The sequence below is a fragment of the Felis catus genome, chromosome E1, assembly GCF_018350175.1.
Source record: "Felis catus isolate Fca126 chromosome E1, F.catus_Fca126_mat1.0, whole genome shotgun sequence".
NCBI classification, from domain to species: domain Eukaryota; kingdom Metazoa; phylum Chordata; class Mammalia; order Carnivora; family Felidae; genus Felis; species Felis catus.
This window is the reverse complement of record NC_058381.1, coordinates 50,691,902-50,719,132: the sequence shown is the minus strand read 5'-3', so window position 1 is coordinate 50,719,132 and position 27,231 is coordinate 50,691,902. Positions and strand designations below refer to the sequence as shown.

The 27,231-nt window shown below is 41.8% G+C and overlaps 1 protein-coding gene and 1 long non-coding RNA gene across 2 annotated transcripts in view; one reads left to right on the top strand and one right to left on the bottom strand.

Annotated features, from left to right (window-relative positions):
- MAP2K6 (mitogen-activated protein kinase kinase 6) overlaps nt 1-4,669 on the bottom strand; it is a 121,633-nt gene extending 116,964 nt beyond the window's left edge. Inside the window, exon 1 of the mRNA XM_003997108.6 lies at nt 4,371-4,669. Coding sequence (XP_003997157.1) covers nt 4,371-4,386 — 16 coding nt within the window. The 5' untranslated portion in view covers nt 4,387-4,669. The remainder of the gene's footprint in view (nt 1-4,370) is intronic.
- Nucleotides 4,670-4,768: 99 nt separating this feature from the next.
- On the top strand, nt 4,769-25,649 carry LOC102900853. Its single transcript, XR_441920.4, has 3 exons — nt 4,769-5,100; nt 20,570-20,716; nt 24,214-25,649. It is a non-coding gene; the product is annotated as an uncharacterized LOC102900853 (long non-coding RNA).
- The last annotated feature ends 1,582 nt before the right edge of the window (nt 25,650-27,231 follow it).

Here is a 27,231-nt window from a genome sequence, read left to right as displayed (position 1 = left end):
GGGATAAGAATTCGTGTTAGCTCTCTGGAGGGCAATTTGGCAGTATGTCCATGCCCTCTGACCTAGCATTTCCATTTCTAGGAATTCATTTTAAAGACATAATTGGGCAAATGTACAAAGATGCATGTTCATGGTATTCCTTGCATTTTGTTTATAGCTGCATAAAAGAAAGAAAAAAATGGAACTCTGTGAAAGCCCACACTGGAGAGTAATTAAATAGCTACATTCCTACAAATTAAAATAAGCAATTATTTAAAAGAATGGGATAACTGTGTGGAAATGTAGAAAGATAGCCAAGATAGAAGGAGGAGTATAAAGCAAGTTGCCGAGTATCATATGGAGCGTGTAACAGAGCGTGTAAAATAGCACCTATGTGTGTGCATATAAGTATGTACGGATGGATGTACAAATGCAAAGAGATGCTTACCGGAAAGTTAACGGTAATTAGCTCTGGACGGGGTGACTCCGAGTGGTCTTTATTTTCTTATTATGAAATTCTCTTTGGCTTGAAATTTCTTCCAATGAGCATATATCATTTTTATAATAATTAGCTATTTTTAAAAGGTGGAATAGAAAACGACAACGGGGAAAAATCCACTATCTAGAACCTGGAATTCAGTCTGAGAACATAATATACAGAATAACGTACCCACTGGGGCGACCATCATGGCAACCTCATAGTATTGAAAATTAATAAACAAGAAGGTTCTGTTGAAATAAATAAAATAGAACTGAATATTATGAATGCAGAAAAATATTCATTCACTTGGAAATAGTCGTAAGTGTAAGGTAAGTGAAACAAAAGGCAACTAAGTAGACATTAGCTTCATATACATTGTAGCTTTGTTCACACACCTACACACAGAGCAGGAAAAAAAAGTTCAAAGGGATATATGCCAAAATGTATACTGTGATCACCTGTGATTCTTTTCTTTTTCTTTATTTTCAAATGTTTCTATAATGAACAAATATTATTTGTGTACTTTTTTCTGTTGGCTTAAAAGTATCCCTTATAGATTCTTTCAGATATTAAAAAAAAAACAAACAGAAGGTAGTTCCAATATTACAAATCTCAGCCCTTTTCTTCCATCATTTATTTTCCACCAAGAGACCCCCTCAAAGGCCCTGCAGCTAATATACAGCGTCCTGTGAAGTGCTGAATGCCACACCAATACAAAACAAGCTTAGGAAACTCAAGGTAGCTATTCTGATTTTGTGTCCTGAGATGGACGAGGTTATAAAACATACTGGCTCAGATTACAGGCTAAGCATGACAAGTCTGTCTGGTACAACCTAACAAAGGAATTTACACAGAATGAGAAATTTACACATTTCATTTCTCAGGGTGGGATGAATTACAGAAGAAAAGAACCCATAGGAGTGCCTGCCACTCTCCTACATGCTTCTGAGATTGTGCCTTACGTGCATTTCTCACGACATGATTTACCTATTACTGTCTTAAACTAAGGTAAACTAACACTTTTAAAAGGTGAAAAGAGGGAGAAGCGAGAAAGAGGGTATTTCCAACACAGTCAAACTTTTTGTAGATTTTCAGGTGAACCGGGAGATGCCCGACCGCCCGACCTCCCTCTCTCCCTTCCTCCCTCAAATCATCATGGCTTAATAACAATAGTGTCTCTCTCCCGGGTAATGCAGAGGACACATTTTTCCTGTAGCCTGTCTTCCTGTAAAGTGCAGGAATCCCTGCCCTCTCTGGGTGCCCTTCCTGTTCACTTACATTTCAGATTTCCTCAAAAGGCATTCTACCACTTTAATATTTGAAAAAATGTCAGCTCAACCCCAGACAGCTAATATAAACAAGCTGAAAAGCATACCACCTAAAGTTACAACTGTGGAAAACAAAATTTCTTTTTAAGAAATTCTTTCTCGGAATCTGACTGCCGGTAAGGCTGGAAAGAAGCAGCCCAGTTAATTCCAGCTCCCAGGGACTCTATAATTCCTTTGCCTCTGCTGTGCCTTAAATTAGAGGTCTGTGAAACCGAATTATAGTGATCTAGAAAGTTCGTAAGGGTCCTTTGAGTTGAACGTGTTGTTAAATTCTTCAATACTCTGAGGTTGTGTCCACCTTTCACTTTTGCCTCCCATTCCATTTGGTTATAGTATTACAAAGCAGTTTGGTATTGCGAAAAATGTCTTGGCCATTCGAGAATACCATGGCTGAATTAGGCCAATTCCACACTTAAAAGTCCAGGCCAAGGCTCCTATACCACTTCTGAAATGATCGTCCACCTCTATCGATCTTTTTCTTTTTGGACGGGAACCTCACGTTCACACCAGATGCACCTTCCAAAGAGGGCCCAATGCCGGAAACCATGTGGCTAACTAGGAGCCAACCTAGAACCACCCGTATCCGATCTACAATGGGCGCTCTCAGAATGGAAGCATGCCATGCTAATACCTTTCAGTTTCCCAACTCAGAAACTTGCTCTGCTGGGACAGAGATATCTTAGGAGTGAGCCAAAAAGAAAAAAGAAAAGGAAGAAAGGGAAGAGTAACCTGATTTACTTTGGACCCTAAGGTCCAAAGATAAGATCACCATAATACCACCTTCTTCATGAAATCTTCCTACCTCCCATAGAGATCACTGCCATCTCTAAACTCCAACTGGGCCATTGCTTTTCACTATCTATGCAATTATCTTGTAGTATCATGATTTGCATACGTGCTTTCTAAATGGTAAGTTCCTTGAAGGAAACAAGTACATTTTAAATATTTTTGTATGCCTCCAAATCCTGTGCAATACGTATATATATATTTATATATTACATACACATACGTGAATACATACACACACACACACACACACACATTTATACATACATTAACTGAACTGAATGAATGAGTATATACCACATACAAAGTAACTAGATGCCAGCTCCTCAGTGCATCAAAGCATGGCATGCCCATCCTAAGCTGTTATTTCTCTGCTCAGGAGATTGTAGGTTTTCCTTCTATTAAGGAACCTCTGTCCTTCATAATGCCAAATCCTAGGTTCTTCAGCACTCTGAGCTTTCCAGATTCCCACTCTCCCCTAATGGTCAAGGAAAACACAGCCCTACTGTGAACTCTTATGAACATAGATCACTTCCTTCTCGGTCTGAGATGTAGGATTCCCATCAGGTAGAATTAAAAGGCGGTTCAACAACTCCAAAAACATGGCAGAAAGCTCACAAGACACTTTAATTTCACCAGGTCTTCCCCATGCATGTGGTGTCCGTGGTAGCCTCACTCACCTGTACCTAACTCACCTCCTCCTCCCATACATTCTCATATGGCATATGCTTTCTCTACGGTGAAGAAAGATTTGCTCTGAAACAAGTGACTTAGGGTCCTAGTGGCACCTGCCAGCACCCTCTCGGCTCTCTGATGCCATGTCAGGAATTTTTTTTAATCCCCTCCCCAATATAACATTAAGCCTGCAAAATACAACTGCATTAAAAAAAAATTAAGAAAAAGAAAAAAAATTAAAAACAACCATAACCCTGAATTTCTGACCTTTTATAGCTGACTAAATAGATGCAGGTACACACTCAAAAGATTTCATTGATTTTCAGTGAAACGGCGCAGTCCCCCCACGTTGGTGTAATGCTTAAAAGTACAGTTTTTCTCCCCATATTTTCCCCTGAGATGCAAAGCATCTCTCAAATGGGGAGACATAAAACATGTATGTCCTCACTGCTGCTTCTAAATACTGCGAGCCAATAAGCAATTGGTGCACGGTGCAAAATCTCAGAAGAGAAAGACCTTCTTGTCTGTTTTTTTTTTTTTTTTTGGTAACATGCTATCATTCACACTTCACCTTTACTTCCTTTAAAAATCAAAAGTTGCTTAATGTTCAAAGCGGTATCAATGGAAATTTAGGTAAAAACTGGCACCGCAACGGTTTATTCCCAAAGGAATATAAGATTACATTAATTTCCTACTAGTTTAACTCAACTTTTACCTTTCATCTTCACCTACAGACTTTTTAAAAGTTTGTATTCCTGTTGCACATAAAATTACTTACAATGTGCGTGCATACTAAAGAATTTTACAATTATATAAAGCACTGCACATTTAGACGCTACCAACCTGCTCTATCTCTCCTGACTGTGCAAAAGGCAAAAAGAGCTCAGTAATCCTAGCAGAAGAATGCAAATAACGTCAATGCACAGCTGAACTGCAAGCCCTGCCTTACAGGAACTCTCTGTGTCTGCAAAAAAAAGACACATACTAAACAGGAAATGCAACTGAGCTGTGGAAAACCTCAAACTTAAAAATGCAATCGCCAGGCGAAAATTGCATCCATGCATTCATAAATGCATGCACAACCCTTTGCATTTTTGCAAGTAATGCAAATAGGCTCTTACCTTTCGACTGAGACATTTTCCCCTTTCCTTTGATGGGGGAGGGGAGCACAAAAGACTTTGCCTTGCTTCTCTTCTGTAGCTAGTTTTGCAACAAAGATGCAAGCTGCAGGCGTGCAATCTTCATGCAAGTGGAGTTTCTCTTGACCGATGCAGCAGATGGACTTTCAGGGAATCAAGATGGAAATGCACACCTTGCAAAACAGACTGGAAAGTGATTTTTCCCCCAGTTGCAACGTTAGGGAAGGCTGTGCTGCAGCTACATGATGGGCCAGGGCTGGCAGCTAAAAGCTCCAAACTTGGAACTGAGTATCTTAGTGCGCAGACGTCCTTCCTGCGAAGGGCGCGGGGGCCGCTGGGTAATGTAGTTTCGAGCAGAGTCCACGGGGCTCTGATTTAAGGAAACGTGGTCGCTTGGGTCGCCGAGCGAGATGACTGGGTGCGCCCAGATAAACAAGTCAGACACGCAGTCGGTAGTAAGGGATGGGCCCAAAACGGCAGGGCCAAGGCGAGGGAGCATTTTTGTTACCGAAAAGCCCCTGAAGCAATAATTGAAGAACATTAGGTTAGCTGAAAAGCATTTGGCTCGCTGAGAAGGTCGGCTTGGGTGTTTTGTGTTTGCAGGGCAGCACCTGTTGTAATGTCCCTGCCTGTAGACGTTTTACCCCCACACCTCCATTTTTTAAACATTTTTCTCGCATGGAGAATTGGTTGGTGATTTGGCCGGCTAGAGGTAAGATTACCTTTGCAACTGCAGAGAAGATATAAAAGTTGTATTAAGTAAGAAATGATCCAGGTCGGTTACTTTCAAGGAACCTGAAAATCAGTGGGGGTGGGCGGGAATGGGAGGGGACAGTTCTCATTTCTTGAAGGGTTAAAGAGGAAGTTCTGCCTTTTATGTGTCACAACTGACTTTATCAAAGTTAAAATGTTTAGATGCTTTTTCTCACCTGGTGGAGGAGGAAAGTCCCCGGTCTACCGGAGAAAGTGGGTGGTAGTCTAAAATTAACCAAACCAGATATCCTGAATTTATTCAACAAAATTAACAAGTATCTGTTGAGTTCCTGGGATGGGCCAGGCACCTTTCTGGGGCCTTGGGTCATCCCTTTGTCCTGTATTGCTCATGGCTAGGGGATGTGGTAGAGCCACCCCTCTCCCAAGGAAGCCAGAGATGCACAGAATGATTCCATGCAAAGAAGGGAACTGAGGGGAGGGCACCTGGGCTGAAATGAGCCCAGGCATCTACTTCCCGGAGTAGACCAGACTCAGAAGTGTGCTTTCAACACGGAGAGGGAGAAGTTGAGGAGTTAAGGCTGCTGAGGTGTGAACCACAGGCAATAAAGAGAGGAGGACAGCCTATTCAGGAGACACTAAGGATACAACGTTGCCTCGTACCATAAAACCTTGGTTTGCCAACATAATTCGTTTTTAGAAACGTGCTCGTAATCCAAAGCGCTTGTATATCAAAGCGAATTTCAAGAACCATGGGCTCAGTTGTGATCACGTGACATCCAGCCTCGCTTACTACCGCTCTCGCAAGACACTGCTTGTCTTTCAGTTACAATTTATTAGACATGTTTGCTCATCTGGCAAACGCTTCGCAAAACAAGTTGCTCTCAATCCAGAGGTTGACTGGATACAAAAATGGAGGTGGACAGAATTTACAGGTGAAGACCGTCCTGGAAGGTAAAGGCAGGCCTAGAGGTTTGGACTTAATCTGACAGATACTTGGGAGGCTGTGAAAGGGTTTTAAACAGGGGCGTAACTGAATGAAAGCATTGTTTTAAGAAGGTAAATTTGCGCTCCGCAATCGCTGTTGGGTTGAAACGGGGAGAGTCTAGAGACAGGCCGGATCAGTAGTGGGAAATAAACAAGGGTACTTTGAGAGAGGATTCAGCTAGATTTGATGAGTGCTAATGAAAACTATTGCAGCTGTGTTCGGAATTCTAGGAAGCCAGGGCCTTCTGAGTAATGGATGAATCAGAGAGAAGGCCACCATGTTTAAGCTACAAGCCAGCAAATCAACTCTTAAAATACGCAATAGGTGATGCAACGAACATTAGTTTCCCTAAGTTGATTTCCTGTCCTGACATTATTGAGAATTCGTCCAGGTCACTTCATGTTCCTATTAGCTCCTGTCCCTAAGACAAAGGGATCTCTGTCCCATGAGCAACAGCAGATTCAGGGACTTACTAGCTCACTATCTTTCATTGTCCTTCTAGGCGAATCCTTACTGTCCCTTCCTCTCTTTCTTGCACACATAATTTGGGCACCGCGTGGCACTGGCATTTTTGCCTCCTAAGTCTCCTGTAACCAAGAGGCATGTGAGTGTGCAGATCTATTTCGATGCATCCAGTTCACCTTTGCAATCATGAATGGAGTACCTGCCACGTGCCAGGCCCTGGGACAGCTACTGGACAGAGAGCGGCCCATAAACTGGCTGAGCCACATGTTTAAAAATACCAAAACGGGGGCGGCTGGCTGGCTCAGTTGGTAGATCACGCGGCTCTTGATCTCGGGGTGGTGAGTTCAAGCCCTACAGTGGACTTCACTTCGGAAATAAATAAGTGACTTTACTTAGAAAAAAAATAAATAAAAACTAATTAATTTTTTAAAATAGCAAAATGTATCATTTTTTTTTTCTTTCTGGGGAAACATACATTTTGAATTTCCGTGGGGGGCTTCGATTCCAGAAGGAAAAGTTCTTCTTGCCTGGGTGGTCCAAGCTTTCCTCTGCCCGTAGTCCTGGGTGGCGGAAGACGTGGTACGTCTGTACGGTCGTGGGCCTTTCCTCTTTTCGCCCGTCTGTGGCAGTGCTCCTAGGAAGGGAATCCCTCTCATGGCGGCATGAGGAAGTGAAAGCAAAATCTGGCACGTTGTTCGTTTATTAGACAGTGCATTAGCTGTTTATCTCGAGGTGGTCTCTACTTGCGATGTTTCTAAAATAGCAAATGTGTTGCCTTCTCCCCCGGCTTCTAGTTACCATCAAGACAACGGCAAACTCCTTGACGTGGTATAATTGACTCCTTGAGACCTGTCCCCTGCTTACCTTCTGGCTTCATTTCTCCCCCCCGATGTTGATGCTATAGTCAGAAGCCAGGTTCGTCTGTCCTTTCTTTAGAGACACTGATCCCTCTGCCTGGAAAGCCTTTTTTCCATTCGCGACCTAGCTTGAAAAATCAGCTTAGCTGGCATTTCCTTTGGGTCCCTTCTGTGACCCGTCACCCGATGACCGCCCTCAGTGTGAAGGAGGTGCATTCGCTGATTCTGTAGCTCCAAGTACGCACCTCTTTCCTGATCCTCATCACAGGGCTGACAGGTGTTCATGTACATCTTGTCTCCTCCAGGAGCCTGAACTCCCAATGATCAGTGACTTATCTCTGCATTCCCAGTGCCGTGTATCTAGCATGTAATAGGCACTCAAAGGCATACTCAAATAACGAATGCAATAAATTGGGGAAGGACTTGTCATCATGGACAGCCTGGAATAACCAGATTCCAAGGATAATAACACCTGCGGGGGGTACTGGAACACCTGGGAAAAGCTGAATGCTGTCAGGCCAGAGGTGTGATTCTTGGAAGGATGCCCCTAGGCTAAGTCAAACTGGCTCTGAAAGAATTATTCTAGAAGAATATGCAGGGTGGAGAAAGTGGTGGGGGTAGGGTGTCTCAACCCGGAGGTGATTTTGCCCCCACCTCCACCATCTCCCCACCGCCCAGAGACATTGGGCAATGCCTGGAGAGACATTTTTGGTTGTTACAACCAGGGGTTGAGGGTGGCATCTAGTGGGTAGAGATCAGGGATGCTGGTAGTCCTACTACAAAGCACAGGAAGCCTCTCGCAACCAAGAATTATCCAGTCCAAACGTCAGGGCTGAGTTTGAGAAATGCTGTTTTATAGTTAACACCTTGAGAAGTTACTGACGTTCTATTTTTAAGCTAATTTAAAGTTAATGAGATTTGGGGCGCCTGGGGGGCTCAGTTGGTTGAGCATCCAACTTCCGCTCAGGTCATGATCTCACGGTTTGTGGGTTCGAGCCCTGCATCAGGCTCTGTGCTGACCGCTTGCTCAGAGCCTGGAACCTGCTTCAGATTCTGTATGTCCTTCCCTCTCTGCCCCTCCCCCGCTCACGCTTTGTCTCACTCTGTTTCTCAAAAATAAATAAATGTAAAAAAAAAATTAATAAAGTTAATGAGATTTGGTAAGAGTAACTTCTGATGTGAGGAAAACACTAGAATCTAAGAGATGTGGGTTCTAGTCCTGGATGTAGAAAAAGGTAGCTGTGCTTCCTAAGGCAAGTCACTTTACCTTTCTGGACCTCTTCTTGTTCCAGTAACATACAGAGAGTCAGACTAAATTCTAGTTGTAATATCCCGTGACTGTAAACCCAGTTCAGTGTCTGATTAAGACCACCAAAGATTTAAAGGAAGAGGAGTGTGGCCACACATTTTATTTTTTATTTTTTTACATTGGAATTAAGTGTTCGTGATCCTCTGTGCCCGCAAGCCAACCAATGACTTGTCATGACAATATCCCTTAAGAGATGAGATAAGAAATATTCAAATTACAGTTTGAGATATTGCCTTACAGGTAGCAATTCTCATGTGTATGTGACATTTATTAATGTTTTTCAACAGTGTCTACTAGATGTCAAACATGGGAAAGAAGGTGTCACAGTTAAACTCTGACTATCTACTTTCCTCGATTCTAGAAAATTACAGGATAAATAGGTACATTAAAGATAATGACGCATACTGGGGAGAAACATGTGGCAGATTAGTTTAAGGAACTGGGTGATGTTCTGCACAAGCAACGGTACAATAGCTTGAAGAACAAATTTTCTTTTTACTGCATTAATGTGTCGCAATGAATTATGATTATGGTAGAAATTTTAGAAATCCTTGGGGCGCCTGGGTGGCGCAGTCGGTTAAGCGTCCGACTTCAGCCAGGTCACGATCTTGCAGTCCGTGAGTTCGAGCCCCGCGTCAGGCTCTGGGCTGATGGCTCAGAGCCTGGAGCCTGTTTCCGATTCTGTGTCTCCCTCTCTCTCTGCCTCTCCCCCGTTCATGCTCTGTCTCTCTCTGTCCCCCCCAAAAAATAAATAAACGTTAAAAAAAAAAAGAAATCCTGAGGTAGATTCAGCTGACTTCCGGTGCCCTCCCCAATATGGCGCGGCCGTTCCTGTTCAGCCTTATATTCTGCGATTCTTTTGTCTAAGCAATCCGGCCAAAACAGGATTATTCTTATTCTGGCCCCCACCTGAAGTCTTCATTTTTCTAAAGTCTACCCTTCATTCAGGGCCCAAGGTCACCTCCTCTAGGAAGTTGTCCTTGATCACATCCCTCTGACTTAAAAAGAACATCCTCCCCTTTACATTCTGATAGCACCTGTTAGCTTCTGTGGGCCATAAATCCAATACCGTCTTGCAGCAATATTACTTAAGTACAAACCTTATATCTTCTGCTAAATCTTTGGTTCCCTGAGCGTTCCTGACCTTCTCCCTTGGACAGACCTTACTTGTCTGTATTTGGCCCTTATTCTAAGCTTGGGCGGGGGCAGTTTCATCTTCATCATGTTGCCCCAGATCAAATATATGTCATGCACATAATAAGTGCTCAGTTAATACTTGTTTATCTGAAGCGTGGATGGATTTATCACATCCTGAATGCATTCACCTAAAATGGATTGATTCGCTTATCTTAGCATTCTTTGTTAAGAGTTAAATGCCAGCATAGGGATTCACTAGGAAGAACAACTTTTATTTAATTATGATGTATATCTAAAAAATGCTTGACTACTACTTCAAGACTCCTATTAAGATTCTAGATTTTCACATTATTATCAACAACCTTTAAAATAACAGTGTGTGACACATCTAATGGAAATGCCAACAGACTATCCAGAGTCCTCATGAATGCATTCTCACTGAAAAAAAAATGTACACCGACTCAGTCGGTGGGGCATCCAACTCTTGATATTGGCTCAGGTCATGATCTCAGAGTCGAAGGATCGATCCTCGTCTTGGGATCTGCACTGAGCATGGAGCCTGCTTGAGATTCTCCCTCTCCCTCTGCCTCTCTCTCTCTCAAAAAAAAAAAAAAAAAAAAAAAAGCATACCATGACTGTTCAGTATTTCTTAACAATCAAGGAGACTTCTAGAGCTCCAGTGTGATGCCGTTTCAGTCTCACCCCAAAACCGTATTCAGTCTTAGCCAGCAATAGTAGCATAAACGGACAAAGGATGTTGGTTCTAGGAAAATAAGAATAAAAACAATTCCAGCCTAGTATTAACCCTAAAAGCATGCTCAACACTCCAGGGAGTGTGTTAAAGCACTGGCCAATAGTGAACTGCTTTGAATCATTAGATTATGTAATACAGGGTGCAAAAAATATTTCACATCCTGTTAAGAGAGAAAACCGGAAGCATGTCTAATCCAACATATGCATATACTTTTTCTCTTCTTTCCATCATAATCAAATCAGTCGATCTCATTATCTTTATACACACACACACACACACACACACACACACACACACGCGCATAATATCTCTGGTCCTGCCCCATTTGGCTTTGGAAAACCTGAACAAGTCCGAGCTCTACAGAAACCAAATAAATGGTTACGCTCTATATGTGAGGTTCAAGTTGCGCGTAAATTTGGAACTCCTTTGTTGCAACGCTCCTAGTCAATTTCATATTTAATCAGTTATTGACTTGCATTGTATAGTGATTCAAAAAGAACACCTTGGCCCCCCAGATACCCAGATATTTCACTTTGCAACTTCTTCCAGAGAGAATTCCTCCAGAACTTCATGGTTGTACTGCACCATCATTTCCAGCCTTAAAGGAGTGAAGAATCTTGTCATAGCTACCATTTCGCTTGTCAAAGGCAATACATTACAAAGGATCCAAGGTGACTGATGCATGCCCTAGTGACATGAAAGGCGCATATGGAACATTTATTATATTATAGAGAGCTGGGCAAATTTCTTTACAATGGAGGTTGTCAAATTATGGCTTCCTGCTCCAAATTGATCATGCCCGCTATTTTTGTCAATAAAACTTTATTGGAACACAGCTATGCCCATTCAGGTGTGTATTGCCTGTGGCTGCTTTTGAACTACAACGGAGTTGAAATAGAGACTATCTGGCCTGTTAGACCTACGATACTTCTTCATTCTGGTTCTTAATAAGTAGGCAGACCCTGCTTTACAAATTGGTCTTGACTGCATGTTCCTATAAACCCCTGGTACTAAGTGAAGCATTTCCAAAGGTATTCAATGTTTTAGTCACCGTGTACTTGAAGTGTTCCTAATACAAAAATCTTAACTCCACAATTACACTGGGAAGTCATTGGGAATACCCTTGAATACCCTGGAGGTCCTTGTATGACATAGCAAGCCTGTTCTAAATATTTCTTGATAGGTTGATTAAATTGAGCATTTACTATAGGAATCATGAATCTTGTACCGTAAGAAAAAAATCAGCTCTCAGTTTTCCTTGAGTATCCCTGCTTGTCCGTCTATTTTCCTTTTCCTACATGTCTCTCGGGATGTTCCAATCCCAGATGTTGAAATACTAGGTTTATGTACTAAAGGAGGATTAAGAACAATCAAAATGTAAAATACAGGCAACGCCAGCTATAAAACATGACATCTCACAAATGTATTTATCCCAGGGACCTGAAAGAAAAAAGAAAAAGGAAAAGAGAAAAGAAAAGAAAAAAGAGAAGGGAAGGGAAGGAAAGAAAAAAGCACCCTGGTTTATTATATCCATTTTAAAAAGTAATAGACCTTCATTAAGACTTACAGTTATGGTAAACACAGTGGGTTAAGGAAATGGAAAAAGTAGGGGCGCCTGGGTGGCTCAGTCAGTTAAGCCTCCAACTCGTGGTGTCTGCTCAGGTCATGATCTCATGGTTCATGGCATCAAGCCCCACTGTTAGTGCAGAGCCTGCCTGGGATTCTCTCTCTCCCTCCCTCTCTCTGCCCCTCCCCTGCTTGTGTGTTCTCTCTCTCTCTCTCTCTCTCTCTCTCTCTCAAAATAAATAAATAAACATTTACAAAAAAAAAAAGCAAAGAAAATGGAAAAAGTACGATCTCTGTTCTGAGAAGCTTAAAATCCTGCGGGTAATGTTCGTAACATTTTTATAATATCTCAAGGTTCACAAGCTCTTTCCACATCCACCATCTATCATTTTATCCTCACAGTGATGCTGAAGCGGGTCATCCCGGCATCCCAGTTTATCATCATCAAATCACGTTGTTGCTTTACTGGGACAAGATGGAAAAACACGGGATTTAAAACAGTCTGGGTGCAGGTGTACAACCTTGTCTTCTGAACCCTAGTCCCTTACTTTAGCTACCCAGTCTCATCTTAAGCTAGGTAACTTTTAGTGAATGCCCTAGAAGTTGTACCTTTTTCAGGTTAACAGTCATCTGGTACCATTTTGCCTCGTTTTATGTTAGTTGTTCACAGGACAAGCTCAACTCAGGACTCATAAAGTCCACAATAAAGCTGTGTATGTCCTTTACACTCCGTACGTTAGTCAATGCACTGTGACAATTCAGTAAGTCTTCTACTATTTGAGGATGAGTTTGAAATACTGAGGTAGGACAAAGTGTTGTGCCCTTTGAGACTCCTTGATATGTTTACATTGATGTTAATAGATGCTTCTGGGCTCTAGTCACATACCTGAATAATTCAGGTCATACTTATCTGCTGCACTTTGTACAAAACTATAAAACGTTCGGGGAAATATTTTAGAGGAGCGATATATGCAAATTACCAAAAAAGTTCAAAAGTCCACAGACTATTGAGAAGCTCTCTGAACTAGACAGTGATGTAGAAATAATTGTAGATGGTCAACATGCGTTTTCTTAAATTGTTCCATTTGGATTAGTGTCCAAAGGAAATGCTTTGTTATTAACAGCACATATGAGATAAGTTGAAAATACTGCTAATTTTCCTTATTTCCTCTCCTTTGAGATGGTAGACTAATCATTTTGTGTGTGAGCCAAATTCGTAAAAACAGTGGGTTCTATATATTTCTCAAATTAGTATATCTTATAACCAAATAGTGTTTTGTAAGTACTTTGTGATCGTACAGTATTAGAAAGTAGTTATTTGAGAATATAATGAGCGCCTCATGGTATTTTATAGCTTGTGCGTCCTACCATAAAGAGGGTTAAGGTTAACCTCTTTATGATGGAGTAAATAACATGAGCCACATGCTCCATGCCTTTTCATGATTCTGAATCCTACAACATAAGGAGTGAAACAGCCAAGATGTACTAGATTGTACCTACTGCCCCTGGAACTGTTTGGAGGTCGATTTTAGAGCTCCTTTCCAGCGGCCTTACTTGACTGACATTGAGGCGGGAAATAAAGAGAACCTAAAAACCTGCCCGTTTGTGACAGGCACCCAGAGATTGCCATCTCACAGGGCCGTATTCATCCTGTTGTTTCTGGATTGTTTTAATCCAAATAAATATCAAAATACATGTATCAAACAGTGTGGGGCATGCTGCCATCTGGCACTGAGTAAATTTTGAAATGCTGGTGGATATCTCAAAGAAAATGGTAGAAAATGTTGGGTATGATTTTCTTAATCTTACTTCCGTGCGATTCATGATGTAGGAAACTCGTTCTACAGGTTTTTAATAGACATTTGGATGATTTTTTTTAATATACCCAGCCAGTGCCTTATGAAAAAATATAATGCTTGGCTCTTAACTTTTAATGACTCATTAATTTTGTGTAAAATAGAGCTTCTCACAGCAGGTGTCTGAAATACACTATGTAGAAAAAATTTTAAGGATTTACGTATATCGTAATGTGAGTTCTTAGCCCATGTTAATGAGCTGGCAAACCAAAATGCATCTGGGTTTGAAGTTTGGGAAACTGCATTCACAATAAATGCTCCTGACATTATAGATAGATTCCAGAAAAGAAGCACAATATATTTATGACATCTCGCTGTCTTCTTTTTTTTTTTTTTTTTTTTCAACGTTTTTTATTTTTGGGACAGAGAGAGACAGAGCATGAACGGGGGAGGGGCAGAGAGAGAGGGAGACACAGAATCAGAAACAGGCTCCAGGCTCTGAGCCATCAGCCCAGAACCCGACGCGGGGCTCGAACTCACGGACTGTGAGATCGTGACCTGGCTGAAGTCGGACGCTTAACCGACTGCGCCACCCAGGCGCCCCCATCTCGCTGTCTTCTAAGCTAGGATAAAAAATTATTATAATTCGCAGGATGTGAACAAAAAGACACCTCAAATGTGAGGTGCTCCGTTTATTCTTGTAACTGGAGGGGTTAAGTCGATTCCGATTGTAATCTCGTGAGCCAAAGGCACTGTTGCAGTTTGTAGACTGAGAACCCCCACTGTCACAAGTATAAGTGACCCGATTTACAGGATGTTGACTTGGGAGCAACACCAAGGTGAGACTACGGTCATCACCAGCTATTTGCTGTTATATTTAAAATGAAGTACCAGAGAAACAAAGGTTTCCAAAATATAGTTAAAATACATTATACCTATTTGGATGCTACCAACATACTAATGCACCTCCCAACTCAGAGACATAAAGCCTGTGTTCTAGAAAGATGTTTCATGATTTCGACCTCAGGTCTTTATATAACCAATAGTCATGGGCTATTTTTCAAGGGTAAGGGTGACTCTGAAATATGGAATTTATTGGCTCATGGTGCTCTTCAAGAGTCCTTGTACGTCGTATGGTCCACGTGTTCTGTCTCAAACCCACTTTTGGTAACGAATGAACAGATGTGACATGACAAAGTGATTCTAAGGATTCCTGCTGGGGTTTTTTTTCTCAGCCATTCACATTTAATTCAGGAAGGAAATTTGAATTAGTAAATTAATACCTATCCTACCTGTTTTTAAAAAGCTTATGTTGGGGCACCTGGGTGGCTCAGTCGGTTAAGCGTCTGACTTTGGCTCAGGTCATGATCTCACGGTTCATGAGTTCGAGCCCCGCATTGGGTTCTGTGTTGACAGCTCAGAGCCTGGAGCCTGCTTTGGATTCTGTGTCTCCCTCTCTCTCTGCCCCTCCTCCACTCACGCTCTGTCTCTGTCTCTCAAAAATAAATAAATGTAAAAATAAAAACAAGTTTATGTTAATTGAAGAGTCCAACATGATGAATATTTCTTAAAGTCAAGTGTTCTATTAAAAGCAGGCTAGGTTGGAAAAGGCAGACCAATTCAAAATGATATTATATGGAAATATTTTGTGAGAATTAGTGGAAATGGTCACACCTAAATAAAAAGAAAAAGAAAAGGGAGTCAGATAATTTGTAGTGTATTTAATCTACTTATAACTTATACCTCAAACACTAAGTTGATACGTAAAGCAAAGTAATCAATTTGAAACTAATGAAATAATCTCCGGCCTATTTCATAGACCATGATCATCCCTGCCTCATCTGCACAGGAGTAGATAAGTGTCTGTTATCTCCGCGACACTTATAATCACCATTCTTTTTATTCAACCCAACAGTTGATGGTTGGGGACTGAAGACACTTGAGCTGATGAGGTACCATTCATTGTGATGGAGGCTGTAAATACTGTGAAGCATTAGGTGCAATAAAAATTCAAGTAAATGCGAATTTTGCCCCCCCCCCCCCCCCCGTTTATGTCTAGAGGACTCTGGTAGAGATAGTAAGGTGTCAAATCTCAAGAACATAGCTTTGGAAGACGCTGTTTTCCTATATAATATCCCATGGAAGCAGATACACTAACACAGCCCTAGCAGTTGCTTCCATGACCAAGGCAGTCTCTGTTGTCTCTAGTGGTTCGTAGGTATAATTTGATTACACTAGACCTATATAGGTTGGCCATAATTGTGAGAGGATTATAGCACAGACCCTGGAGCCAGACTGCCTGGCTGGGTTGGACTCCGGGCTCTTCGAATTACAGTTGACTCTTGAATAACACAGGTCTGAACTGCACAGGTCCACTTGTTTGTGGATTTTTTTTTTCAATAAATACAGTACAGTACTGTAAATGTATTTTCCTTATGATTTTCTTAGCAACGTTTTCTTTTCTCTCACCTACTTTATTGTAAGAATACAGTATATAATAAATGTGTGAATTGACTCTTTATGTTATCGGTAAGGCTTCCAGTGAGCAGTAGGTTATTACTACTTACATTTTGGAGGAGTCAAAAGTTATTAATGGATTTCCCTGCCACTAATATAACATTGCGTGTCAACTACACTCAAATTAGAAAGAACTTATACAACTCAACACCCAAAAAACAATCCAATTAAAAATGGGCAGAAGAGGGGCACCTGGGTGGCTCAGTCAGTAAGCGTCCGACTTCAGCTCAGGTCATGATCGTGCTATTCGTGAGTTCAAGCCCTGGGTCGGGCTCTGTGCCGACAGCTCAGAGCCTGGAGCCTGCTTTGGATTCTGTGTCTTCCTCACTCTTTCTGTCCCTCCTCCACTCACACTTTTCTCTCTCTCTCTCTCTCTCTCTCTCTCTCTCTCTCTCTCAAAAATAAGTAAACATTTTAAAAAAATTTTAATGGGCAGAAGAAGTGAACAGACATTTTCCAAAGAAGACATACAGATGGCTGATAGACACATGAAAAGATGCTCAACATCGCTCATCATCAGGGAACTACAAATCAAAACTACGATGAGATATCACGTCACGACTGTCAGAATGGCTAAAATCAAAAACACAAGAAACAAGCGTTGGTGAAGAGGTGGAGAAAAAGGAACCCTCGTGCACTGTTGAAGGGAATGCAAACTGGTGCAGCCACTGTGGAAAATAGTTATGGAGCTTCTTAAAAAATTTAAAAATAGAACTACCCTGCAATCTAGTAATCGCATGTCTGGCTATTTACCCCAAGAATACCAAAACACTAATTCAAAAGGGTATGTTTGCCCCTATGTTTATTCAGTATTATTTATAGTAGCCAAATAGCAAAATAATGGAAGCAGCCCAAGGGTCCATCCATAGATGAATGGATAAAGAAGATGTGGTATACACACACAATGGAATACACCATGGAATATTATTCAGCCATAAAAAAGAATGGAATCTTCCCATTTACAATGACATGGATGGAGCTGGAGAGTATAATGCTAAGTGAAATAAGTCAGATAAAGACAAATACCACATGATTTCACTCATACGTAGAACTTAAGAAACAAAACAAACAAACAAAGGAAGAAGAAAGAGAGGCAAACCAAGAAATAGACTCTTAACTGTAGAGAACAAACTGGTGGTTACCAGAGGGGAGGTGGGTGGGCGAATAACTGAAACAGGTGATAGGGATTAAGGAATCCACTTGTGATGAGCACTGGGAGATGTATGAGATTGTTGAGTCACTATATTATACACCTGAAGCCAATTTAACACTGTAGGTTAACTTCACCGAATTAAAATTCAAACCCTAATAATTTTTTTTTAATTTAAAAAAATATCATTCATCGGTGAAGGGGGTGGTTGGTACCCCTAACCCCCATATTGTTCAAGGGTCTGGACTAGTTCTGTGAGTTGGGCTAAATATCACTTCTCCATGCTCAGTTTACTACCCCACGCAGTACCTACCTCATGGGGTCGTCGTGAAGATTAAATGAACTAATCTACTTTAGCCTCTAAGAAGAGTGTCTGGTCCATGATATGTGCTAATGGCTATTAGGTATTGAGGCTTTCGGTTGTCTCTGTTGCTATTAAATTTCTCAGCATTGGCTCCTTCTTTGAGAATGAAGATACTGTATATGAAGTGGAAGAGAATTGGGACGTAAGAACATGTGTCTTACCAAGTGATAAAAGAAATAAGAAAGCTTTGAAATTAGAGAAATGTTACTGCCAACATAAATGAAAAGAAATGCTTAGTTTAATGGCAGGGAAAGGGAGAAGAAATATTTTTTTATTGCAGCAAATCAAAACACTGTTGGATGCTTGTTAAGAGGAAATGGAGGCCATATGGAGAAAATAATTCCATTCCACAGGGGTGGAGTGGATTTTAAGGACAACTGAAGAGCCCAGGCATGAATTATGTAGGCCTTTGGCCATATAATGTCATTGATGAACAAAGCAAACAGCAGAGGGCATAGTATAGTTAATGAGAGGTGGAAAGAATCCTAAGGCTACAATGACCAGTTCTTATCATATGGTTTTCCTTATTAGAGAAATACACTGATAACATTATTTTGGTTCTTTCCGATCATTTGCATGCCGTAGGATGTTAATATTCTAAATCCTTTTATTTAATCTCTACATTCTGATATTCATTGTCTTTGCATGAACTTTTTTCTTGTAACCTTTACTGGTGGTGCTGCCTTTTTGCTAATCAAGTTGTTAATTAACTAAATTAGCTCAGTTTTAAAATTTATATTAGAAATATTTTGAAAATCAAAATATTTTCCCTGGGCCTCATTGCCTAATAATTAAATAAAGAAGGGGTTGGAGCATGTATTGGAGGTATTTTATTTTATTTATTATTTTTTTTTTTAATTTATTTTTGAGACAGAGACAGAGCATGAACACGGGAGGGGCAGAGAGAGAGGGAGACACAGCATCCAAAGCAGGCTCCAGGCTCTGAGCTGTCAGCACAGAGCCTGATGCGGGGCTCGAACTCATGGACTGTGAGATCATGACCTGAGCTGAAGTCGGACGTTTAACGGGCTGAGCCACCCAGGCGCCCCTATTATTATTATTATTGTTATTATTATTTTAAAATGGAGCAATTCTGGGACACCTGGGTGGCCTAGTCAGTTAAGCGTCTGACTCTTGACTTTGACTCAGGTCATGATCTTGCAGTGCTGAGATCAAGCCCCACGTGGGGCTCTGCACTGGGCACGGAGCCTGCTTTGGATTCTCTCTCTCCCTCTCCCTCTGCCCCTCCCCTGCTCGCTCTGTCTCTCTCTCAACAAAATAATAATAATAATAATAAATAATAATAATAATTTTAAAAAGAAGTAATTCTTATGAAATATTTATTATTAAAGAAATGCATTTTAAATTTAATTTATTAAAGAAATTAATTCATTAATTGCTATGTTTGAAATAATTTGTTTAATACTTATCAAAAGGATCTGCATGAACTGTTTGGAACCAGGCAGGGGTAAAGGAAAAGAACCAGAAAACAAAACTTCACGAATTTTTTTCTCTGAAAGACTTACTTTCCATCATGAGTTTAAAAACATACATAAAAAAAAACAATTCTTCCTTTAGCAACGTTAAGAGAAGTCCAGACACGAAAAGTCATCCAGAAAGAATCTGCAGGGTCTCAAAAGGATAAATAGGATTATATTGAGTTTTAATAAGTGTTCAGAAAAATTAAAAAGCCAGCCTACAGGTAGCATGTTCTATTGCTTCCTTTCCACAATTTTAGTGCCACAATTTTATTTTGGATTCTGCAGCTAAGTTCTTGGCCTGACTAAAGATGTATGCATTTAACCTTTTAACTTTAATTTATCTGGATGAATTACGTTAGGAATTTACGATCAATGCTGGTTTGGGGTTATTGTGAAGAAAACAAGGCATTATTTTAGATTTCATGTTCACAGTGACCGAGATGCCTTCAAAGAAAAAAAAAAAAACAACAAAGTTTCTGTAACAAGAGCCTAAGCGAATATCTATCCGTGTACCTTCCCAAAAAATGAACTGAGCCTTGTGTTCTTAAAAACAGCATCTTAAAAATAAGTCATAAGGGGGATGAAGAGCTGAACTGTGGTAGATGATATTCCAGTTATCTCCTCAATCAATTTTGTAGAATGCTTTGGAAGCAGAATAACAAGGAATATGAAATCATTTTTCAAGATGCTATATATGTGCACACTCTTTAGTTCTATTTCTGTATTCATTGGCACAGGCAATTTATGCAATGTACTTGTGATACTCCAAGAACAAAGACCAATTTCCCTGAAGGTTATGAGCACCTCTTGAATTGTACAAATGCAAAAAATATACATATATATTTTTTCATGTTGTTACACTTAGATAACGAAGTCTGCTAGATTTACAGAGTCTCCATGTTGAGTCTCAGAAATTATGCCCACGGTGGATATTTTTTATTCCGAGATTCAGAAGGTAAATGCAGGCAGCTCTTAACAAGCATCGACAAGTAGTTAAGTGTCAGTGAGTGTTGTGAACGATGGAGGGCCGAAAGGCCTTAGACATCAGCTTCTGAACACGAGTATCTTTTATTCTTGGGAAAACAGGTATCCGATTGATCTGCTGCTGATGCTCCATCTAGGTTTCAGGATCCGACCGGACCTCTGTGTGACTGAAATGAACCATCTGTTACCTTCGAATACAAGTGAGGAAAAGGTCGAGTGAAGACAATAGATTAATCCCTTTGGCAACAGGTAGCCATTTTGCTGGTTTTCCTTTACTTTGGGGAGATGTGCAGGGCTGAGAGTAGAAATGCCTCCCATCCGGACCCTCCTCCCGTGATGCCCCCCCATGACCATGGCAGGCATTTGTGCACACGATAGCCCATCGGAGGGGATCCCAGGGTTCGGAAGTAGCCCTGTATCTTTGCTCATCTGATTGCTCCTTGAGCGTTGACTATCATGGTTTCGTTTGTTTTCTAATTGCACCAACGGTGCTTTGCCAGAGAACTTATTTCCCTCACAGCGGAGGTAGGGATAGCATCCGTGCTCAAACCCTTGGTAGCTACCTGGCAAATAATCCACAGTGGAAATCCACGGACTGCAAGAGGCACAGGCACTTTGCAGCTTTTCTCCCCGTTCATGAAACCTGATCTGAATGAACAGGGCACAAAGATCGGCTGATTACTCTCTCCCCGCACTCCCCCTGAAATTTCCCCATCTTTGGGGGCACAGTCCTGCTTAAACTTGTTTCTTCACATTCCACAAACAGGGCAGAGTTCTGAATGTGTATACACTCTACCCTTACCCAGTTTCAAGTTATGTAATAGCTGTAAATGCCCTCTTGTGCCTGGGGATAGCACAAAACTAAGCCTTAATAGAATGTCTACCGAAAGAAAAACCTTTGGGCACCCTCTTAGTATTTAGACACAGACAGAAAAGCATGTTTTGCCCATTTTGCTAAAGCCCGGGTCCCCATTCTAAGATCACAGAAGAAAATCAAGACAGGAAAGGGTCTGAGTTCACAAACCCTGGTCTCTTAGACCTGAATGTGGAAAATTAGTGCCAGTTTGAAAGTTTTAATTTGCTTTATTAGCTTAAGAGTTGGACTGTTGGGGCACCTGGGTTGCTCAGTAGGTTGAGCGTCGGACTCTTGGTTTCAGCTCAGGTCATGATCTCACGGTTCGTGACTTCGAGCCCCACATCAGGCTCCACCCTGACAGTGCAGAGGTTGCTTGGGATTCTCTCTCTCCTTCTCCCTCTGCCCCTCCCCTGCTCGTGCTCTCTGTCTCTCTCAAAATAAAAAAGTAAACTTTAAAAATAATTTTTAAAAAGAGTTGGGATGTTCACTCTCAGGTTTTAGCTGCTCAGAAACCAACATGCTCATTCAGATATATCCACGTGCAGGAGTTGCACGACCCCTCCTCATTCAATGACTAAACTATAAGAACCTAAATTGGGACTACAAGAATGCTTTTAGGTTGGCTAGTAGGAGGCTTAGTTATAATTTCAGAAATGGTCCACACAGATGAAAAGGGGGAAAGGATGGCTACAGAGATCTGGCAGTCAACCCCTTGAGTTCTGTTACTCATTTTAATAGTGTTTTCATTCATTCATTCATTCATTCATTCATTCATTCATTCTGCCTTGGAGAAAAGATGGACTGGGGAGAAGAATGAGTTCAGATATCTCACTTGATAATCTTGCTCTTTCTGAGAGGTTCACCTGTCTGTTGTGAATAGGAAGAAGTTTGCTTATAAAATCACATACAGCTAGCCATCTTTAGACGGGTGGCGATCGTGGCCACCATCTTCTTAAAATTGCATTCGAACTTCCTTTTCTCATATATGCTTTGGAAATCCAAGAAGCCATCAGCACCAGTGATGTAGCTGAACCAAGCCTTTGGTCAAAGAAAGGATAGCCGAGGAGTGGGTGGGTGAGGGTCCCAGTAAAACCCTGGTCATAAGGCTAATTAGGCCTGTAGATGCTTTTAATTGTGTAATTTCTAAATATTCCTCTGTGCTCAGAGGTATATGCTGTTTTGGGTAAATGGCTGGATAGAAATGATGAACGAATGAAGAAGCATCTTCATAACATATCTCTTTGATTACATTGATCTTTATCTCTCTTTATGTCAGCAAACCTGGCCTTCTTGTTCTCTTCCCTATCTCTAGGGCACGATTTGTCAGCCTTGGCACTGTTAACATTTTGGACCAGATCATTCTTTCTCGAGAGGCGCTGTCCTTTGCATCCCTGGCCTCTACCCACTGGGCCAAAGTAGCAACCCCCCTCGTTCTCACAACCAAAAAGGTCTTCAGACACGGCCCAAATGTTGCCTTGGGGGCAAAACCACCCGTGACTGAGAGCCACGACTCCAGGGTAAACAGATTCTCCAAGACAGTCCCGGTCCACACATTTTCCCAACTGCAGGGCAACCCTTTCACTCTCAAAAGGGTCATAATTTGACAGGGAGTTAAATGGTCCCCCAACACAATCTCAGTAAATTGCAACCCCGTGTTTCCAGTTGCCCACGCCAAAACTGAGGACGCTCTTAGCCTCTCTCATTCCCTGATTCCTCCGGTCAACCCCCAGCAGGCCCAGTTAAATAAAACCACCTTCAGCCGCGCCTGGGGGGCTTAAGTGTCTGACTCTCGATTTGGGCTCAGGTCACGATCTCGAGGTTCACGGGGTCGAGCCCACATCAGGCTCTGCACTAACAGGGTGGAACCTGCTTGGGATTCTTCTCACCTGCCCTATCTGCCCCTCCCCTGCACGCACTCTCTCTCTCAAAATAAATACACTAAAAAAAAAACAAAAAACCACTTTCAAACTGTGCCACGTCTAGCCCCTCTTTCCACATCCCCGATGCCACACCAGTCCTCATCTCTCCCCTTCACGTGTGCCCCATTTCGGGCTGTTCTCAGCACAGCTGCCAAAGCTGTCATGTCTGATTAGAAGTCGGCTCGTGTCACTCCTGTGTTCAAAGTCCTTCAGTGGCTTCCCAATCCGCTCAGAGTAGAAGCCGAAGTCCGGCTGTACTGGCCTCTGCTAGTCCTTAGACACCTGGCAGGCCCGTCTCAGGGCTTTCCTTTGTCAGTTCCTTCTGCCCGATCACCTCCTGCTCCCCCCACTCTAGACGTCCCTGCCTGCCCCCCAGCTGCTCCCTTGTTTGGCAAGTTTGTATTCTAATATCGGCGTCATGGCAAAGCCTTCTCTGATCACCCTACTTAAAATCACCCCTTCCATTCATCTCCCATGCTTGATTTTTTTCCACAGCCCTTATCGTTATCTGACATACTAAATTTTCACCCGTTTATTTACTCGCTTCCTAATCTGTCGTGTGACCCTCAGAATGAGTAGGCAGACTCCATGCGGACAGAGATTTTTCTCTGTTGTATTTACTGTGCCACGCTCAGTGTCTTTAGCAGTTTTCCTGGGAAACACCTAGTAGGCAGTCATTAAATGCTGAATGAATGTGGTGCCCCTGGGTGGCTCGGTCGGCTGAGCGTCCGACTTTGGCTCAGGTCACGATCTCCCGGTTCGTGGGTTCGAGCCCCGCGTCGGGCTCTGTGCTGACATCTGGGAGCCTAAAGCCTGCTTCGGATTCTGTGCCTCCCTCCCCCTCTGCCCCAACCCCACTGGCGCTCTGTCTCTGTCTCTCCAAAAAAAAAATGAACACACGTTAAAAAAAAAAAAATGTAAATACTGAATGAGTGCAATAGGGAATTTATTGAATGCTTACTTTCTTCTAGGCATCGGGCTAAATACTGAGCCTACAAAGTGAGTGCAATACTGTCCCTGCCTTCAAGAAGCTTACAAGCTAGTAGAGGACACGGGCATGTAAATACATAAGCACAGTTGAGAGAGATGCTTGCGATAAAGAGAGACATGCAGGGAGCTGGAATAGAGGAATTGAAGGGGTTGGTAGAGCACAAGGGGACCGCCGCGTGTTGAGGAGGGAATGCAGGGTGTGAAGAAAGAATACTTAAGATGCTCCTTCTTGCCACCCCGTCACAGTCCATTATCTGCCTGGCTGCTGCAGCGCAGATATAGCGTGAATGACAAAATAAAGCCACTGCGTGTGCCCGTGGTTCCTCACCCTGGACACCTACACTTGGAGTGTGGAATTCTAACTCTTTCGCCTGGTATGTGAGACTCGGCCTAAGCTGGCTTCCCGCCCAGATTTATCTATTGCCACTCTCCTCCAGACCGCCTTTCTCACTGACTCGACTGGTCGGAACGGAATGTGTTCTCAACACGCTGCGGCTTTTCCTTGCTCCTGGGATGCCCTCCCCATTGCAGGGTCTCCCTGTCAGGGTTCAGCCAAAATGGAACAACCTCTCTGAAGTCTTCCTCAATGTCACCTTCCGTCTGGGGGAATGAGCACACAAAAGGCCAAAGGCACCTGCATCAGGCAGCTGGGAGGAGCTCATTTCTAAACAGCTTGAACCTAGGGGCGCCTGGGTGGCTCAGTTGGTTGAGCGTCCGACTTCGGCTCAGGTCACGATCTCCCGGTTCATGGGTTCGAGCCCCGCATCGGGGCTCTATGCCGACAGCTGGGAGCCTGGAGCCTGCTTTCAGAGTCTTCTTCTCCCTCTCTCTCTCTGCCCCTCCCCCGCTCACACTCTGTCTCTCTCTGCCTCTCAAAAAAAATAAATAAATGTTTAAAAAAAAAATGTAAACACAATGAACCTATTAAGAAAGTCAGAAACACGGTGCAAAAAAACAAATACCATCAATCAAGACTGTGTTATGAACTTTGAATAACTGTGATTTGAGATGCACATTCCTGGAACAAGCAATGACAAACCGGTCATAGGTCCATGTAAACAAGGAGACAGCACAGGCCCAGGGCCCGGACCATGAGAGAAGAGGAAGATTAGCACGTTTTCAAAGCATTTCCCTCATCTGCCAGGAGTTTAATCTGGGAAAGGTTGGAATTAAATTCTGGACCATACTGTTTGTCACTCCATATAACTGTATTTAAACGTATATTAAAGTTAAATGAATAGTAAACTCTGTAAGCCTATTTTATGTTTTGAGTTTTATGGTTTATAAGTACTAATTCCTGTTACCATGATAAAGTCATGAGTTGAAAGTGCTAATTCAAATATTTTTTCAAGTTTATTTATTTATTTTGAGAGAGAGAGAGACAGAGCATGAGCAGGGGAGGGGCAGAGAGAGAGAGAGAGAGAGAGAGGAGAGAGACAGTCCCAAGCAGGCTCTGTGCTGTCAGTGCTCAATCTCACAAACCGCGAGATCGTGACCTGAGCCGAAATCAAGAGTCAGACACTTCACCGACCGAGCCACTGGGGTCCCCTCAGGTTTTTTTTAAAAGCAAATGCTACAACCAAGTGGACTGGAGTGCGGTTACAGTCGAGAATCAACCAGAGTCAGACCAGTTACGTTAGCAGCATGCTTCATAGCATAATATCTCTGTAAGACCCGTTCCTCTTTGAATATTTATTCAACAATTGAATAGTTCAATATTCAGTTCAACATCCCATTGAATAATTCAATTACTGAAGGCCTAAGTGTCAGACATTTTTTTTTTTTTTTGATCTTCTAACATTCTCAAGAGCCTACGAATTAAGTGTATTTTCTCCACTATGGATAATGAAGCTGAAGCTTAAAGAGATTTAAGGCTTTCACCAGCCGGCAAGACAAGAACTCAAGATTCAAACCCACTTTGTTCTAAAGTCAAAGCTCATTCTTAGCTACTATACGCATCTGCCTCTGTGCTACACCAATGGATGATTTAATTTCGGGCATTTGTGTCTGAACTGACAATAATCTTTTGTATCAAATGTATAGAGATTTTGATGGTAGCCTGTGTATCATGAGTCTCGGTTAGTCACAGAAATTATTTACTCAGTTTATAGTTGTTACATCCTAAACTCATTGAGATTAACGAAATGGCTGATAATAATGTTCGAGGCCTAATTATTAGCTTGAGCAGGTACACTTCACGCTTGGTACCTAATCACATACTGGGCCTTTGTGAAAACAGAACAGTTAGACTAATATCAGCAACTCCTGAAGGAAGATTAAAGTAGCTGACAAGATCTTGAAAATTCCCTTGGATATTATGGATTTCATTTTAAGTGAAAAATGCAAAGCAATTACATTTCTTGTAACAGAATTCCTTATTTTATGTAATTTATACTGAGTATTTTTATTTAAAAGTTAGCAAACTTGATTTCTTACAAACATGTAAAAAATATTAGTGCATTGGAAAAGATGGAGAGGATATTTTTTGGTCTTAGGAGAGTAGGGGAAGTGAATGAGTTTTCTCCTTTAAAAGTTTTTCAATATTATTGTTTTAGTGGTTTCTCATTTTTAAAAGAAACAACTAAGTAAAACTTATTTACTATTTAATGCATAGAAGAATGTTGTGGACTGGATTCTATTTTACCATGTATGTGATGTTACCCAAGTCACTTAATTCTATACAGTTAGAATATATTTACTATAAAAACAACAGGATTACAAATTATCCCCATCCCTTCTACTTGCCCTATAATCCCTTGGGGGCAAATCACCTGTTGAAGGTTGAATTGTATTCCCCGAAAGATATGTACACCTAACCCTGGTGTATTTGACCTTATTTGGAAATGCGATCTTTGCAGATGCAGTCAAATTAAGACTAGGTAATATTGAATTAATATGGGCCTTAATCCAAAGACTGACATCCTTCCAAAGCAAGGGACATTTGGACGCACAGAAGACAAACAGGGAGAAGGCCAGGCGATGGCAGAAGTAGAAATGGG